Source organism: Ambystoma mexicanum, chromosome 11, assembly GCF_040938575.1.
Source record: "Ambystoma mexicanum isolate Mex_15411 chromosome 11, UKY_AmexF1_1, whole genome shotgun sequence".
Classification (NCBI taxonomy): Eukaryota; Metazoa; Chordata; class Amphibia; order Caudata; family Ambystomatidae; genus Ambystoma; species Ambystoma mexicanum.
The window spans coordinates 837,375,662-837,394,386 of NC_090934.1; the positions used below are offsets into that span (position 1 = coordinate 837,375,662).

The 18,725-nt window shown below is 47.1% G+C and overlaps 1 protein-coding gene across 3 annotated transcripts in view; it reads left to right on the plus strand.

Annotated features, from left to right (window-relative positions):
- SAAL1 (serum amyloid A like 1) overlaps positions 1 to 18,725 on the plus strand; it is an 887,265-nt gene that overhangs the window by 428,044 nt on the left and 440,496 nt on the right. For all 3 annotated transcript variants that reach the window (XM_069623790.1, XM_069623789.1, XM_069623791.1), the window contains one exon: positions 4,526 to 4,712. In XM_069623790.1, coding sequence (XP_069479891.1) covers positions 4,526 to 4,712 — 187 coding nt within the window. The remainder of the gene's footprint in view (positions 1 to 4,525; positions 4,713 to 18,725) is intronic.

Below are 18,725 nucleotides of genomic sequence, written 5' to 3' on the forward strand. Positions count from 1 at the left end.
AAGACGCAACAAAATATATTGAAAGGTTCTATTGGCCAGGGATCTATGGAGATGTTGCCAAATTTTGCAAAGAATGTACAACTTGCCAGCTGACAAGTGGGGAAATACCTGCTAAGGCACCTCTGCAACGCATGCCCCTCATCACTACTCCTTTCCAACGCATTGGTATGGACTTGGTGGGACCCCTGGAACCAGCTAGCAGGGGATATAAGTACCTGTTAGTTATCGTGGACTATGCTACCAGGTATCCGTAAGCCTTCCCGTTGAAGGGGACATCAGCAAGGCAGATATGTGACCAACTCATCCCATTCTTTGTCTGGGTAGGATTACCCTCCGAGGTCCTCACAGACCAAGGGACAAACTTTATGTCAACAGTCATGCACCAGGTCTGTAACCGATTAGGGATAAAGCAACTCTGCACCTCAGTATATCACGCTCAAACCGATGGGTTGGTAGAGCAGTATAATAAAACCATCAAGAAAATGCTAAGAAGAGTCACAGGACCAGAAGGACGGGATTGGGATTGGGCGTTACCTCTAATAATCATGGTACTGAGGGACACACCTCAATCCTCAACTGGGTTCGCCCCTTTCGAACTGCTCTTCGGCAGACAACCCAGAACAGTGTTGGACATAGCGAAGGAAGACTGGGAAAACACCCAGGAAACCTCATTAACAGAGTATTCTGAAACCCTAAAAACTCACCTAGCCACCCTACGAGCCATAGCAGAAGCTACTCTAGGGCAAGCCCAAGCCAATCAAGAGCGAGCATACAACAAAGGAAGTAGTATGAGGAGCTTCCAGCCAGGCAAACAAGTACTAATATTATTACCCACGAGCACAAACAAACTACTAGCCGGGTGGAGAGGACCATACGAGGTAAAGGAGGCCCTAGGACCAGTCAACTACAAAATCCCCCAACCTGATCGAACCCACTCTACCAAGGTATACCACATCAATCTCCTTAAAAAATGGATGGAACCTACACCCATGGCTGTACTAGTCCCTGGTGGTATAGAAGGTGAGGATTTTTAGCCTAGGGACGAATCCCTGGGAGGGGTAAAATGGGGGGAGACCCTAACACCCAAGATGAAGATGGAGATATTAGAGACCCTGGATGAGCACAAGCAAACCTTCTCCTCCTTACCCGGAAGAACACAGCTGATGGAGCATTGTATCGAAACGACTCCGGGATAGACGGTCCGCCTACCTCCATACAGAATCCTGGAAGCCCGAAGAAAAATAATAAAAGAGGAGTTAAGGGAAATGTTGCGTTTGGACATCATTGAGCCTTCCAGTAGCGCCTAATGTTCCCCTATAGTCCTGGTACCAAAACTGGACGGATCGTCCGGTTTTGCATGGACTACAGACAGCTGAATTCCATCTCGCAATATGAGGCATACCCCATGCCTAGGATGGATCAACTTCCAGAAAGGCTGGGATCAGCCCAATATCTCAGTACATTGGACTTGACCAAGGGACATTGGCAGATCCCACTAAGAACGGCAGATAGAGAAAAAACTGCCTTTTCAACCCCCCAAGGTTTGTTCCACTTCAAAGTGCTACCTTTTGGATTGCACGGAGCACCGGCCACGTTCCAGCATTTAATGGATATACTTCTCCAACAGCACGAGAACTACGCAGCAGCATACCTGGACGACATTGTAATATACAGTAGAACCTGGGAGGAACACAAATCCCATTTAGAAAGGGTGATCAGAACCTTAAGACGCTCCGACATGCACATCAATCCAAAGAAATCCGTACTCGGTGCTCAAGAGACCAAGTACTTAGGTCACCTGGTTGGGAAGGGGACTATACGTCCTCACGTATCCAAGCTTGAAGCTATACGGGACATCCCGACACTGACCACCAGGAAGCAGATAAGAGCCTTCTTGGGTTTCGTCTGCTATTACCGATGCTTCATCCCCGATTTCTCTATGCTAGCATCACCTTTTGACTGATGCCTTGAGAGCCGGTGAATCGCCCAATCTCTCCTCCAACGAGGCGGCCCTGCGAGCCATCGACAACCTCAAACGGTGCATTACGTCATTCCCGGTGCCACTATGCCCGGACTTCACCAGACATTTCTTTCTGCACAGATGCCTCTGGACAGGGACTAGGTGCAGTCGTCTCACAGGAATCTATGGGGGTCCTCTGCCCAATCTGTTTCATTAGCCGCAAACTCCTGTCGCACGAGACGGCTTATTCAACGATTGAGAAAGAATGCTTGGCAATCAAATGGGCAGTGGATTCCCTGCGTTGCTACCTATTGGGTAGAAAATTCACGCTGTACACCGATCACACGCCCCTGCAGTGGCTGGCTAGGCATAAGGACTCCAATCAGAGGGTGCTTCGTTGGTTTTTGTCCTTACAACCCTTCGACTTTGTTACCCTTCACCGTCCGGCTGGCTTCCAAGTGGTGGCTGATTACCTGTCCCATTGCTCGACCCTGCCCGATCGGCCTGGGTCTGCGCTGGGGGTATGTGAGGATGGTGGGGTTCGGGTAAGTACTGGCCCGCTTGAAGGCGCGAGCGGGGAGCGGACAGTGCCGCCCGACACTGCTGCGCCACTCCTGCCCCACCTGAGACGAACGGCAGCGCCAGCCGCGGCAAGGACAGGAGGGCGTGAGACGCCCGCGCCTTGGCCGCGGCGAGCAGCAGGGAGAACGGCAGCACCAGCCGCGGCAGTGACAGCAGGGCATGAGACGCCCACGCCGCGGCAAACAGGGAGAGGACCCCCTCCTGCTCCACTGGGGTCCGGCGGCTGACGAGAGACGTACATGCCCCATACCATGCCCGCCGGACCCACAACGGAGGGGGAGCGGTCCATCTCCTCATGGAGACAACCCAGAGCCCCAAACCCCTTACCTTACATGCCGCACATATGTACACGGCCTACGCGGCTCCAACGGAGAGACTTCCTGGGAGAGGGCGGTGCCGGAGGCACGCCGAAGCTGGGAGGGGAAGGACTCCCAAGAACGGGGCAGGGAAAGGAAGGGAGCTGCAGAAGCTTCATAGCCCAGAGGCATGCTTGGAAGGCTCCAACACTGAACTCACTGCAACTGGAGCGGAGATGGGGACGGCAACTCCTTTTATCAGGATTGGCTCCTGTAAACGGCAGCCTATCAGTAGGAGAGAGACTTGGCCTGAGGCTGATTGGTGGGGACATAAGCCAATTGCAAGGTATAAAAGGGGTAAAGTGGGCACTCCGTTTGTGTTATTTTCCAGAACCCTGGAGAGGAGAGAGGAAGTGAATGGTGGGCCTATCCAGGCTCGAGTGACTAGAAGGAGCCTCTTAAACACCCTATCCCCAAGACTTTGAAGTAGTGAAGAAACTACCATCACAATCCTTACTATAGTTTGTTAAAGAGAACAGTACATTCTGAACCTTAAGAAATAAAGTATTATTTGAAGCATCAATCGTCTCCCGTCCTGGTTCTTACAAACACACATGAAAAGAGGATGCCTATGGAGTTGTCTAAAACTTCATAATCGAAGAACACAAGAGTAAAACGCACATCAAAATACATGAGAGAGTGGGGAAAAAAGACTCACACTCTCTCCAGGTAAACAAATCAAGTCCTCAAAATCCAGCAAAGTTGCTGGGGGTCTCTAACGGGAATGGAATTAGCACATTTGAGATTTCTCCCTAACGGTATACACGTGGGTACAGTGAGCAACATTAAAGTGAACATGGCACACGTTTCTGTCCTTTTACTTGGTGTTTTGCCTTCGGATGTGGCAGTTGGGAACGATGGGTATTGCATGTGGCACTAGGCTGTGTGGTTCATTATTACAAATAAATAATTTGTTCTGGCTTTCAACTATGGATGCCAGAGTTCTGTGTTGTATCCAGGTTACATTATCACCCTCCCATTCTCTCCTCTTTGCCTCAGGCCATTACTTTTTGTATTTCATTTTCAGTGATGCTCAGTTTGTCAACCCTGCTCTAAAAAATAAAACGGTTACATTTGAACCCAACGTATTCCCATGAGGCTATTTTTTTTATTCTTTTTTAAAAATGTTATCTGTCATTTATATAACGCCTTATGCCAAAGCGCTGAACATAAACACTTACAGTACAATATAATAAATAGCAGAATCTTAAATTCTTAACTTAGGACTGGAGTGGGTACATTGTAAGACAAGTGCGAAATAGAGCATAGGAAACAAGTTAATGAAGAGAAGGCTCTAGAGAGTTCCAATGATAAGGAGCAAGTAGTGAAAAAGAGTGGAACTCTGACTGGGCACAGGGAGGTTGAGGAACTGCTATCCTAGGAACAACATCAAGTTTTGAACAATCAACAGTTATGTTATAAGCACCTTGGAGAGAAGAGCTGAGGCAGCTATGAACGGGACAGCTTTTCATATTCTAAAACGTTTTCCTGTTTGTGATAATCTAGGAAACCAGTAACACCATTACTAGTAAGTAAAGTTGCCGTCATTCACTGGTCATTGATTGTCTACATTGCATTTGAAAAATATTCAAAACTTGTGTTTTGTTTGCTTTTTATGTTTCTGCAGTTGAGTTGCTTGTAAAAGTGGGTGAGGTCGTGGACAAACTGTTTGATTTAGATGAAGAGCTGATGTTGAATTGGATTAAGCGCTGCTTGGCGCCGCAAGAGCAACCAGCTTCAGTCGATTCTGAAGATGACCAATCACCAGCTATGGAATTTGTACCATGTCTTTTGGAAGCAGCTAAACAGCTGCGGTAAGTGTAGCCCTTATTATTCCTAACAATTGGGGGGATTGTGCATTATGCTGCTTCGTTGGGATCGTGTCTATCCTATTCTTACCTTACAATGGATATTATTTGATGCATGCAATTCTTCAAGTGTGCATTGTAATTTCAAAACCAAATGTAAATCTTACATCTGCACCATCTTGGTATTCAGGTATTTCAGCGCTGACAACAAACATAATATTTTTTTCCAGCCACTATCCAACACTTTCCCCACATATTCTGGAACTGGAGTTTGTTTATATAATGGAAGCAGTCCTAAAATATGTTTTGAATGGTGTTTGGTGGGTGAAAAAAATACCATCTTATGTATTTCACCACCTCTGAAATTGAAGAATTGAAATATTCTCTCTCTGAAGAGAATACAAAAAGGATTTTTAATGACCAAATTAGTTTTGATCTACATCCCTTGTTTAGATTGTTAAAGGGGTTCAAAGGGGAGCTCTTCCGAACAAGGTGGCACACTGAGATTGTGCCTAGGAATTTAGCCCCCAGCCAAAGAACTAGTTAGAAGAGATATATTTATTGCTATGCAATTACTTTGCATACAGGATTGGAAGGTGTCTGGCTGTCATAAGGCAACAGAATTTAAAAAGATCAACAATGACATGTTTATTAACATTAACTTTTTTATCATCAAGGGGACCCTTAATCTCAGCAATGGTATTTAACCTATATATGAAGCACAATGGTGTTTCAAACCGCCATTTTCTTTTCAAATATATTTTTATTAGTGAATGAACACACTTGGAACAAACGTGGGTAGTTTTCCAACATAGTTTGTGAGATTCACCATAGAGTCCCTCCCACCCCCCTAACAACTTCTTACTCTTTCCCCCCTCCCCTTCGTAGTCCCACCCCCACCCCCACTATTTGCTCTCCCACAACCCCGTGTTGGCTACATTGGTCATCTCCTTGGAGCCTTCTTTCCAAGCTCCTGCACTCAATTGTCTCGCCACTTGGCTGGCGTCTTTCGCCCTTATTCACTTGTGGTTTTTGCGTCATCACTCCAGGGTCTGGATAGGGGCACGCTAGCGTTGTTCATTCCCCGTTACCCTGTCTTTGGTCTAGACCGCCTCTCTTCGCTTCTCATCTCTAGTCATAGTCTGGTTCAGTTTCCTCTTCCCCCATGAGGCTTTCTATGATTTCTGGGTCTCCAGTACTAGTATCTCACTGCAACCTCTCAGGGTCATACATCTCGAAGAAGGCTGCCCACTCCATTTACCTCGATGGGGTTAGGCCGTGTATATGTCTACTTAGTTGCTCCATTCTATATATGGTAGCAGGAAAAAAAGGGGTGATAACACTCTTTTTTGTTCCTTCATGGGGGGGGGGGCGGAGAGTCCAGGCTAACCCTCTCTTTGACGCACAGACAGGGGGTGAGAAGACCTACAGAAGGTTAGGAGATCACACAAACAAAATGAAAGATAATACTGATTAAACAAAATGTATTCACAATAAAGATTTATACTAAAAACAGAGATATTTATCATTCTCTGAACGTGAAGCATACAATTCTATACATAGTGTGATTAGTAGCACAATGGATGTTATTTCATGTACTGTGGAACATTAGCTGTACATTTCTACTGTCGACACAAAATTGGTGTTTCTAGTTCGGAAGCAGTTTTGCATCTAGTTCTATGAATGGCACAAATTATACAATGCTTCGAACTGTCTTCAGGACACTGTGGGATGCTGTTTGCAAAAGACGTGTAGAAGCAGATGTGTCATGTGCATCTACAAAGGTTGGGTGGCGTCTTGAGATTAGGTTACTGGTTGGCTGTCTCTTGTAGAGGCAACATGTCTTAATGGCTCTTGTGGTTACTGGTTTCAAATTGGATTGGCACACGTAATGGTTCCTGTTGAAGTCGCAGCGCAGTCTGAGTCACTGAACCCCAGTCTCTGTGCTCGCTAACAGCGGGAAGTTGGGCATATGCGGGAGTTTCATCCAGTTCTCTTCCACAACCTCGATTCTGAGCAATACCACCAAGGGGTCCAGGTGTCTGTCCACCCCATCCAGGGCCCTTATCCACCCCAAGATCTCCTTCCAATATTTCTGTACCTTTTCGCACGCCCACCACATGTGCCAGTAGTCCGCTGTTTGCCCGCATTTCCTCCAGCAGTTGGGGTCTGCCCCTGGGGACATTTTAGATAGTCTTACTGCGTCCCACTGCCATCTATACAAAAGTTTAAGCCCGTGCAACTTATACTGGCAGGACTCTGATCTGCGGTGCAGGTTCATACAATGTTCTCCACTGATCTACTTCCATACCCATATCCTTCTCCCATCTCAGCACATATGTTTTGATTTCTCCACCCTGTGCTTCTAGTTGGGCCTGGTACAATCTGGATATTAACCCCCTCGGTCCCCTCTCTGTGCTCAGTATTCTTTCCGTGCCCGTCAACACCCGTTGTAAGTCTTCCTTCCACTCATCTGACATTAGTACCCATTTAAGCTGCAGGTTTTAAATAGAGTCCACCAATCCCCAAATTCTGTTCGAGTTCTCCCACTTCTATAAATCCATCTTTCTTGTGGACTTGCCCTATTCTCTCCAGCCCTGCCTCGAACCAGTCCTGGAATCTCTCATGATCTGGGATACGATCTCTTATCGGCAGAGCCCATATGTGGCTCAACGGTGAGGGCCATGTTGTGACACCAGCCATTTCCCTTTTGATCTTCCACAACCTCCAAAGTGGGCCCAGAATCTTATGTGTCTTTACCCTTCTTGGAGCTGCGTTCTGCAGTGCCCAGAGCCATTCCTCCAGCGTAACCGGTCCAAACAGATAGTTCTCAATGCCCACCCATTGTTTCTGCTTGTCTACCCGCAGGTGGGGGACCAGGGCCCTGAACTGGGCAGCTCTGTAGTAAGTACACATGTCCAATAGGTCCACACTGCCCTTTTCTTTCGGCTGCACCAATATTTTATAAGCCACCCTTTGTTTTTGTCCTTGCCATAAAAATCTCACTATCCTTCTTTTCAACTCTGTAAAATGCAGATCTGGCATCTCTGTATGCAATGCCTGGTATAGGTACAGAACCCTGGGGAGTAGGACCATCTTAATATCTATCAGTCTCCCCAACTAGGAGATGGTGAGCTTTCAACCACGTCTGAGGGGTAGTTCAGCTCGTATAGATTGTCCAGTTCCTTGGGTATTTTCACCCCTAGGTATTTGATCCTGTCCTTTTCCATCGGTACGAGTAGCCCATCCCATCCCATTCTTCTCTTTGTTCCCTGGTTACCCCTGTCAGGGGGAGGAGCACAGACTTGTTTACATTTACCTTGAAACCAGGCACCTTACCATACTCTTCTAGTATCTGGAGTATCCTTGAGACTGATGTCGTTATCTCCGAGAGATACAACAATACATCATCAGCATACATCATTATCTTATAGCTATCCTCCCCAACATTTACACCCCTAATCTGGTTGTCCTTGCATATCCTCTCCCCCAGGGGCTCTATCGTCAAGACAAAAAGAAGAGGCGACCGGGGACATCCCTGTCTAGTTCCTCTGCTAAAACCGTACTCCCTTGACTTTGTCCCATTTACAACCACCCTGGCCGAGGGTCCTGAGTAGATCGCCCCTATGGTCCGACACATCCTATCTCCCACTCCTATCTTGCTTAGTATAGCAAATAGGAAGCTACATTCTACTCTGTCGAAGGCCTTTTCTGCATCTAAGCTCAATAGTGCATGGCCCGATGAGTCTCCCTTTACGTGTTCCATTAGGTCCAGGGTCTTCCAAATTGCATCAGGACCCTGTCTGCCTGCTATAAACCCTATTTGGTCTGGGTGAATAATACAGGGCATCTTCCCTTCAAAGCGTGTCTCCAAGATTTGTGTGAATATTTTCTCATCTACGTTTAGAAGTGAGATGGGGCGATATGATGAGCAGTGAGTCGGGTCCCTTCCCTCCTTCGGGATAACCGATATTAGTGCCCTACTAAACGTCGCTGGGGCATTCCCTGCGTCTAGGATGTGTTTATACAGTTTCACCATGTGTTGTTGCAAGACCCCAGCATACCTCTTATAAAACCCGATAGTATATCTGTCTGTTAGGCAAGATTGTATGCATTACCCTTTGGGTGCACTACAACAACCCTGACCTCCTGGCAATAGGAACCCAACTTTTGGTATAAGCTTGTACTACACAGTTTGGTAGCGTGTTGAGCAGCCAGGCTTATCTCAAGAGGGTGTCAATGTGAGCTATAGGGGAGTTACACAGAGATTCACAGTGACAAGTATTCAAATAAACACTTGCACACAAGGTTTCTTGAATAAACAATTATTAATTTATCAGTCAGTTAGAGTAAGCCTTCAGAAGACGGCAATATACCAGTAACACTCAAATACACTTCAAAAATACACACTCTTAATATTTCCAAATCTGTAAGTATCCTTTTGGGATGGCCCACAGACTCCCCAGCCAATGAGCATTGAGGTGGAGTGGTCCCATGCTGGGCCCTAGAGTCCATGTTCAGATTCGTGCTGTGAGGAATCCTCAATTTCAACTGAAATATTTTTATGTTGTCAATGGTATTTGTGCTGGAAATCCTCCAGTTGTCTTCAATTGATCAGCAAACCAGATCATATTTTGATATGTGGGTGTTTCAAAATGAACTGGCTTCCCTTCAAGAGTATTATTTTGGAGCACTGCAAAGATCTGGGCTGTTCACCTCACAGCTAATATATATAAATATAAATATATTTTACTTTGGATAACTACTTGCAGTACCATGTCTAATAAAGATTTAGAATGACTTTTTAAGCAATCTTCAGGCCTTGTGCCACCTGTGGTCTTATAAATGTAGATGAGGGAGACTGGCATGATGATTGCCTATAAGACCTGCATCACCCAGTAAATATTTAAATATTATGATAGCTGTAATTGTTTTTATCCCAAAACCATGAAGGGATAGGCACAGGAGATTACTGTTCTGGCTCAACAAAAGAGAGTAGCAAGGTAATCTCCATAGCCACCTTCTCAAAGACTGGACACCCAGGTTTCTCAGAAGAGCGGTCTGGAAATTAGGTTACAACCTTAATCAGGCTCTAGGAGCTGAGCTCTCCCCTGCAGCTTGCCAGTCATCTCATCTTAGTCCTCAAGCGACTACCTCAAGATGCTCACCAGTCTCTATCTTTAGTAGAGCCTGTGAAGCAGACGAGCAACAGATCGCCAAACCCCAACCAATGCCACACATCCATGACAAAACCACAGAGACACCCATGAACGAGGGGGTGAATTAGCAAAACTCATTGAAACCCCACAGCTGCCCCCCTTTTATTTAAACTAATGGACGAGCTGTAATCAAATACATGGGCCTCATTACAACTCTGGCGGTAGCCCTGCTGTTAAAAACGGCACAGCTGCCGTCGGAGTTGCATTTTTTCAGGCACCTGCGAATGGGCAAGAACCGGGTCATGCCGAGCTCGGCGGACCCGGTAATTGCCCATTTGCGGGTGCTGGAATCAAGGGTGTCCCGATCCCCATTCTGCCCCATAGGGCTAAATGGGGATGGGGACGTCGGATGCACCGGCACATTCAGAGTTGTGCCCGGGGCATCCGATGTGCTCTGCTCGCGGGTGCCGTTACACCCGCCAGGAAAAACCTGGCGGGTGAAATGGCACCCGCGAGCAGAGCACGTAATATGGCGGTCCAGGAACTACGGTAACGCCATGCATACCGGTACTGTAGTTCCCGGACCACCATGGTTGTAATGAGGCCCATTATCTGGTAAATGGCGCTCTTGTCAGCCATCATGTCCACTTCACTGGTGAGGGAAATATAAGCTCTGGCAGACATTTAGCCATACCTAGGATTTATCAAAGATAAAGTCATACTTGATACCAATCCAAGGTTCATACCCACAGTACCTTCAGCATTTTGTCATAATGGGTCTGTGGCTCTGCCAATGTTCTTCAGCTATGCATCTTCTCAAGTGGAGAGGGTTTTTCATTGTCAAATGAGACATAAAGTATTATATAGACCAGACTAGACTTTCGAAAAACTGTGAAACTCTTTGTAGCTTATAGCCCTATCAACCAATATACCGACCTTTCACAGTAGGGAATTGCAAGATGAATTTCCTCTATAGATGCTTTATGCACCAAGCAGGCTAATGGCCCTTTGGGTGCCATAATCCGGGAGCATTCCACAAGCGCAGTAGCCATGACTGCAGCAAGGATGACTCGTGTACTGCTTTAAGACATCTTTCGGGTAGTAACGTGGGCGGACACACACACCTTCACAAATCAGTAGCAGTACTGCCTGGCTATGCAGTCAAGGAAAGAAAACAGAAGTTGGATCAACAGTGCTCCAACATCTTTTTCAGTAAGGTGAGCCTCAGTTCTCCCCTTCCTTTTATGTGAATTGTATGTGTATACACTGCTTAATCTGTTAATACCTTGTGAATCTGTTAAAGATCCAGTGTTTGGAAAGGAAAACTTTACTGGCCTCTAATTAAAGTTCCTCAGTGTTAGGCAAGATTGTATGCAGTACCCCTTGGGTGCACTACAATAACTATGCAGACGACACTCAAGTACTTTTACCCCTATCTGGACTCTATCACCAAGACGCCACGGCCCTTCACAACATCTATGCCACTATCCAAGCTTGGATGGCAAAAAATGGCCTCTGTCTTAACGGGGAGAAGACTGGCATTCTCATCCTGGGCCAGACAAACACATTATCGAAACTAAGCCCCCAATACAACAACTTCAACATAGACAACTCAACCATCTCCGTATCATCCTCTGTCAAGACTCTAGGTGTTCACATTGATGCAAATCTATCGATGAACAAACAAATCGGCGCCATAGCCTCTGCATCAGCGTTCAGCACCAAACTCATCAATGCTATTAAACCCTACTTGTCCACCCCCAACGCTTGGCCATAGCTAGAGCAACTATAGGAGCCAAACTCGATTATTGCAACGCCCTTCTAGCTGGCACCTCCGCCAAAAACATTCACAGACTGCAAAACACAAAACAATGCCCTCAGAGCCGCCATGCGCATCCCTAGAAGAGACCATATATCCCACGCCAGACGTGAAGCACGGTGGCTCCAGGTCAAAGACCGTATTACTCTGAAAATCCTCACCATCACTCGCAGGTGCATCAACAAAACCGCTCCAGCATACCTATCTGAAGCAATATAAAGTACCACATCCACTCGCCCCACCAGAGCTCAGTACACCAACCAGCTACACATACCACAAATAAAGAGAGCCACAGCGGGAGGTCTAGGCTTCTCCTATATTGCACCAAAATTCTGGAACTCACTCCCTACCACCCTTAGAGCTGAAACTTCCATCTCTGTCTTCCGCAACAATCTCAAGGCCACTCTCCTCAACTAGCAAGTGGAGGACTGCCTCCTCCACTTCTGCCATGTATATTGTAATATAACACAAAAGTAATATAACTATATTGTAACCTGTATATATACTGCTAATGACTATGTAACTATATTGCAACCTGTATATATATATATATATATATATATATTGCTAATGACCATGTAACTAAGTAACTAAGCTTTGTACTGTAACAAGTGCCACGATGTCCTCGGGCTGTTGTGCGCTATATAAATACGAATAAAACAAAACAAAACAAACCTTGACCTCCTGGCAATAGGGACCCAAACTTTGGTATAAGTCTGAACTACACAAGTTGGTAGTGTGGCTGAGCAGCCAGGCTGATCTCAATATAGGTCAATGTGAGCAGTAATGTTGTGACAGATTTTTCACAGTAGCAGTTATTCAAATAAACACTTACACTTTCTTGATAAATAAATTATTAATTTATTTCAGTCTGTTGTATAAGCTTTCTTCAGAAGGGAGCAATATATGTAACTATTAAAATACACTTTAAAACACACTCTTAGTTTGTCTAAATCAGATGATACCCATTGGGGATGGCATACCGACGCTTCCTACACCCTGAGGTGACTTAAATAGCTAGGACACTGTGGACATTGATTTATCACTGGTACATTTAGAGAAATACTGAGTTTGGTGTAAAAGATAGAATAGAGGAATAAAACAAAGGTTAACAGATAATTCATGAACAGGGAAGTACTTTTTGAAACCTTCCAATGTAGAGTAAATTAACCCTTTCCTGGGGGAAAGGCCAAAGCACAAAGTCAGAGGTAAAGAGGAGTCTCTCAGGGAGCCAGGACAGCCAATGTTAATTGCACAATGTCAAGGGGAGCTGTACTTCTCGCCCCACCAGAGCTCAGTACACCAACCAGCTACACATACCACACATAAAGAGAGCCACAGCGGGAGGTCTAGGCTTCTCCTATATTGCACCGAAATTCTGGAACTCACTCCCTGCCACCCTTAGAGCTGAAACTTCCATCTCTGTCTTCCGCAACAACCTCAAGGCCACTCTCCTCAACTAGCAAGTGGAGGACTGCCTCCTCCACTTCTGCCATGTATATTGTAATATAACACAAATGTAATCTAACTATATTGTAACCTGTATATATACTGCTAATGACTATGTAACTATATTGTAACCTGTGTATACATATATTTCTGATGTTTGTTAATCTGCTTAGAATCACATGCTGTGCATAGGTCCGACATCCAGTGGTCACTGCGGAGTATTGCATTTTGTTTTTCGTAGTCGAAAAGGGGACGTCGACAAGGCATGTCTGTAACACTATCCCTATAGTGACGTGCGTTGTACCCATAATCCCTCACGCGTCGAGGTCCCTCAGATTGTTTTTTTCCGCCCAGTTTCTGGTCGCCTTACGCGGAGCTCCTAGAGAGACATTGCAAATACTTACTATGGACCGCGGTCCTTAATTTTACTTATTATATTGTTAAAGATCCCTCCCCTCGACGTTAGCTGTGAAGCTGTTCCTGCGCCGAGCAAGTTTTCGACGGAGGGGAAGAGACGGAGGAGATCCTTCGGCGCTGCCGAACACGTGGCCTGGCCTCGCCGGCCAACATACAGTAGGGAGAGTGGGGGTTCAAACTTTTATCTTCTCTTTGAGAATGTCTTTTCTTTCTCCCCTATCTTTCCCTTGGGGTTGTTATCACCAGTTATTATTGCCTCAGCTATGGAGAGGACACCTTTTAAGTTTTGCCCACGCTGTAGGGGCAAATACACTTGGAAGGACAAACACAAGCTCTGTAATCGTTGCTTGCCCCTCGATCATAAGGAGGACAGCTGCGCGGCCTGTAAGCTCTTGAAACCAAGAACTCTTAAAGAACGCAAAGTTAAGAGGTGGGCGGACTACGCTATGTCGAAGTCAGTTTCCTCACCCGCCGCCGCTGTTACAGAAAGTGACGAGGAGGGTGATAACTCGACGTCCGTTACGGAAGTCATTAACCCCCAGAAGGAGCGCTCACGCTCCTCGACGTCCGTCCCCGGCCCCGACGGGCTCGGCTCACGCCCTGCTCATGGGGATGAACACCCCGGCGACAAGGACACACACAGATCCCATAGGCCTAAGCACACAACCCACGGCTCTTCTTCGTCGAAGACGAAGGATCCATCAGCGCCGAAGGGGACGCAGGGCACTCCGGCGTCTACCTCAGACCGTAAGGGTCTCAAGCCCCACCCGCAAACGCAGTCGCGACCAGCGATTGGGCTTTCATCAAACATGGGCGCTACCCCAAAATCATCCGACGTAACACTCCATAGAGCGGCCGTCGAGGAACAACGCGTAACGCAGGCAACGTGGACACCAGAGTCCTCTACTGACAACCTCGTTGTCGAGAGCCTGGCGAGAATTGTTTCTGAAGACAAACGTAAGCGGACGACGAAACAAACGTCGAATACCGCACAAAAAACTATGGAAACGCCGAAAAAGCACAAGAGTAGCCAGGAACTGCCCCCTTCATCTAAGGGCACTTCTGAACTACCGGAGGGCTTTTCAGAGGGTGACAGAAACCTTTCTTCGACGTTGTGGGAGCGTTCTAAGCGTTTTGAAGGTGAAAACACTGATTTCCCCCCTCTAGACTATTCAGGGGTCCCCCATGAGACCCTTGAAAGACTCAATTCTTGTATGGAGAAAATGGAAAGGTTTTTGGGAAACCAAAACCCACCCACACCCAAAAGACCAAGAGAATGGTCCCAGGATGACCCTAGGGTCAAGATTCCTAGGCTGTTTCCCCCTTCTACAGACGTATATGACCTCACTGAAGAGGAGCAATACCTCCAGGAAGATGAGAAGTGTTTGGGTGGAGAGGAAGAACATGAGGAAGAGGGGTTTGAAGAAGATCCTTACACTAGTGCAGGAGCTTTCGAAGAAGATACAGCTACCTCGCAGCCCTGGCAATCCCCATCAGTGCAGTCTTGGCGATCCCCATCAGTGCACTCAGACCCTGATGTCTTTCACCCTTCTCCTCCCAAGCATTCACCTATTGGAAACACCTCTCCCATAGATGACCAACCTTCACTTAATGCACTATTGCGCAAGGAAGCAGCGCATTTTGAAATAGACACAGGGGAGACTCTTCCTGACATAGACTTTGTAGAGAAAGTTATTAAAGATAAAGCCCCTGTTAGTCAGTCTATTCCGCTCCTGGCTTCTATAAAGAGAAGAATAACTCCTTCCCTTTCCAATCCTGCCTTAGTCAGAGGGGTCAACCCTCGGATAGAAAAGCTCTTCAGCCCTTCGCCCTCTGACCCTTTGTACATCAGAGGCCATTCTATTCCGGACTCCCTCGTAGTTACTAATACAAGGAAAAGAGCAGGGGTACCACTATCCACTAGTGAGGCACCACCTGACAAAGAGGGCAAAAAGCTCTATGCACTTGGGAAGAGAATCACGACGCCCGCCGCCTTTTCAACTAGGATTGCAAATAACAATTCCCTACTAGCTAGCTACGCAGATGCACAGTGGAGCAAGCTGCGCAGCGAAGCAGAGGACGCACCAGAACCCCTGCGTTCACGCCTGTTAGCTATAATCTCAGAGGGAACTCTTGTAAACCAGGGCATCGTAAAGAACTCCTTAGATGCCGCAGAGACGGCTGGCCGTTCACTGGTTCAGGGAATACTTCTCAAACGCCATGTCTGGCTGCGCAATTCGGGATTTAAGCCGGAAACCCATGCTTCCCTGATAAATAAGCCCATAGAACAAACACATCTGTTTGGGAAAGCAGTTGATGAGGCCCTAGAACATGCGAAAAAAGAGTTTGATACCATCAAAACTCTTGACCAAATTTCTAGGCCCCCTAACAGACGCGGCTATGGCAATAGACGCTCCTTTCGTGGCCAACGCCAGCAGCAAAACCAACAGCAATTTTACTCTGCTACCAACTGGCCCTCTAACCAGGGTAACACCCAGTTCAGTCAAGGAGGCCAACGCCGTGGCAGAGGAAGAGGTCGCGGCTCCAGCCCCAAAGGTTCCACGCCCAATACCAACAAATGACCCGAAGATTCGGGTCCCCTCCCATGCATCACCGGTCGGGGGCCGGCTAACATCGTTCCTTTCAGCATGGGAGGGAATATCGTCAGACCGCTGGGTATTATCCACCATAGCCCACGGATACTGCATCGAATTCAACGGTTCCCCGAAGTACAGACCCCCACAGAACCGACGCATGACACCAGAACACCTCACCATTCTTCTTCAAGAAGTAGAAGAGCTACTGAAAAAAGAAGCTATAGAGGCTGTCCCCCTATCTCAGGTAACAGAAGGTATTTATTCAGTGTACTTCCTTGTACCCAAAAAGGACTTAACCATGCGCCCTGTATTAGATCTGCGCCCAGCGAACAAGTTTGTCAAACCCCAAAAGTTTCGTATGGTGACCTTGCAGGAAGTAATCCCACTGTTATCACAAGGGGATTACATGACAACACTAGACATGAAAGATGCATACTTTCATATTTTAATGTTGCCAGCGCACAGAAAATACCTCAGGTTCAAGATAGAGAACAAACATTACCAGTTCAGAGTACTACCCTTCGGGATAGCATCTGCACCAAGGGTATTCACGAAAGTACTGGCAGTGGCAGCGGCCCACCTGCGCAGGTTATCCATCCCGGTATACCCTTACCTCGACGACTGGCTCATAACAGGGGATTCTTACGAAACCTGCTTCTCCAATACCGAAAAGACTGTAGACCTTTTGTTCCAACTGGGCTTCTCCATCAACGAAAAGAAGTCCAGCTTAGACCCCAGCCAAATCAAACAATTCCTAGGGGCTCTAATTCGAACAAAGGACGGCCTCGTCTTCCCCTCCAACGAGAGGGTCCAAAACATGCTGTTTCAGATCCCCCATTATGTGGCAGGTCGAGAGGCGACGGTACGCAAAGCAATGCGCTTGCTAGGGATGATGGCGTCATGTATTTATTTGGTACCTCACGCGCGCCTGCGCATGCGCCCAATGCAAGAGTGGCTCAACAGCCAGTGGTGTCAGGCCAGCGGACAATGGGACGATCTAGTGGTGGTCTCGCAGGCCTTGGTTCTCTCGCTACGGTGGTGGACAAAAGAAAACCTGTTATTAGGGAAAACTTTTGCCACACCCGCAGTGGAAGCCACTCTAACCACAGACGCATCCCTTACAGGATGGGGGGCTCACCTATCCCATCAGACTGCTCACGGAGCGTGGACTCCGAGCTTAGCATCCAAGCTTATAAACCTGCTGGAACTACTAGCGGTGTTCAAAGCACTGAAAGCCTTTCAGGAACACCTACAAGGAAAGACAGTGATGGTCCTCACAGACAGCACCACAGCCATGTACTACCTCAACAAGCAAGGGGGCACTCACTCTCCAGGACTGTCCTAGCTGTCCCAGAACATCTGGTAGTGGGCTCTCAAACACAACATGTTCCTACTATCCCATGTACCCGGGGAACTCAATCTGCTAGCAGACAAACTCAGCAGAGACTTCCCACTGTCCGTAGAGTAGAATGGCGGTTACTAGAAGACATCGTCTTCGACGTCTTCACACAGTGGGGTTTCCCAGAAATAGACCTGTTCGCAACTCTGGAAAACTCTCACTGCCAAGATTACACCTCCAGGTACCCCCAGACCCAGTCCAAGGGGAACGGTCTATCGATTCCATGGTCAGGGAAATTTGTTTACGCTTTTCCCCCGACTCCCCTTCTCAACAAGATAGTGCACAAGATGCACCAGGAACAAGTTACCATGATACTGGTGGCCCCTATGTGGGCCTGACAGCCATGGTTCGCTCACTTGTTGAAGATGTCTCTATCTCCTCCAGTGAGACTGCCCTGCCCGTACAACATGCTGTCACAAGACAGGGGCAGGACACTGCACCCATGCCCTCAGACCATGAACTTAGCAGCCTGGCTCCTGAGGTCATAGAATTTGGACATTTACAACTTCCACAGAGGTGCATGGACATCCTCAGAGAGGCCAGAAAGCCTAACACTCGTCACTGCTATTCTAGCAAGTGGAAAAGATTTGTCATCTGGTGTAGAGGGAAGAGTATCAACCCCGTTGACTGCTCTCCCACACAAATTATTCTGTACCTGACCCATTTACTGGACTCGGGTCTAGTATTCAATTCTATTAAAGTACACCTGGCAGCGCTTTCGGCTTACACCACTTCACAACTCAAAGTATCGTGGTGGAAGATCCCAGTAATCAAAGCCTTCATGGAAGGGGTAAAGAGAATACACCCTCCAATAGCAAACCCAGCTCCTGGCTGGGATCTAAATGTGGTACTCACCAGGCTCATGGGGTCACCCTTTGAACCCATGCACAAGGCAACTCTTAAAGATCTCACTCTTAAGACTGCTTTCCTAATCGCTATTACCTCCATTAGGAGAGTAAGTGAACTACAGGCCCTTTCGGTTTTAGACCCCTTTGTAACAGTTCACAAGGATAAAGTGGTTCTACGCACACACCCAAGGTTCGCACCGAAATTCATCTCCAAATTTCATGTCAACCAGTCTATAGAACTACCAACGTTCTTTCAAAATCCTTCAAATCTAGGAGAAAAAAGCCTGCATACACTTGATGTGCGCAGAGCTGTCATGTTTTACATGGAAAG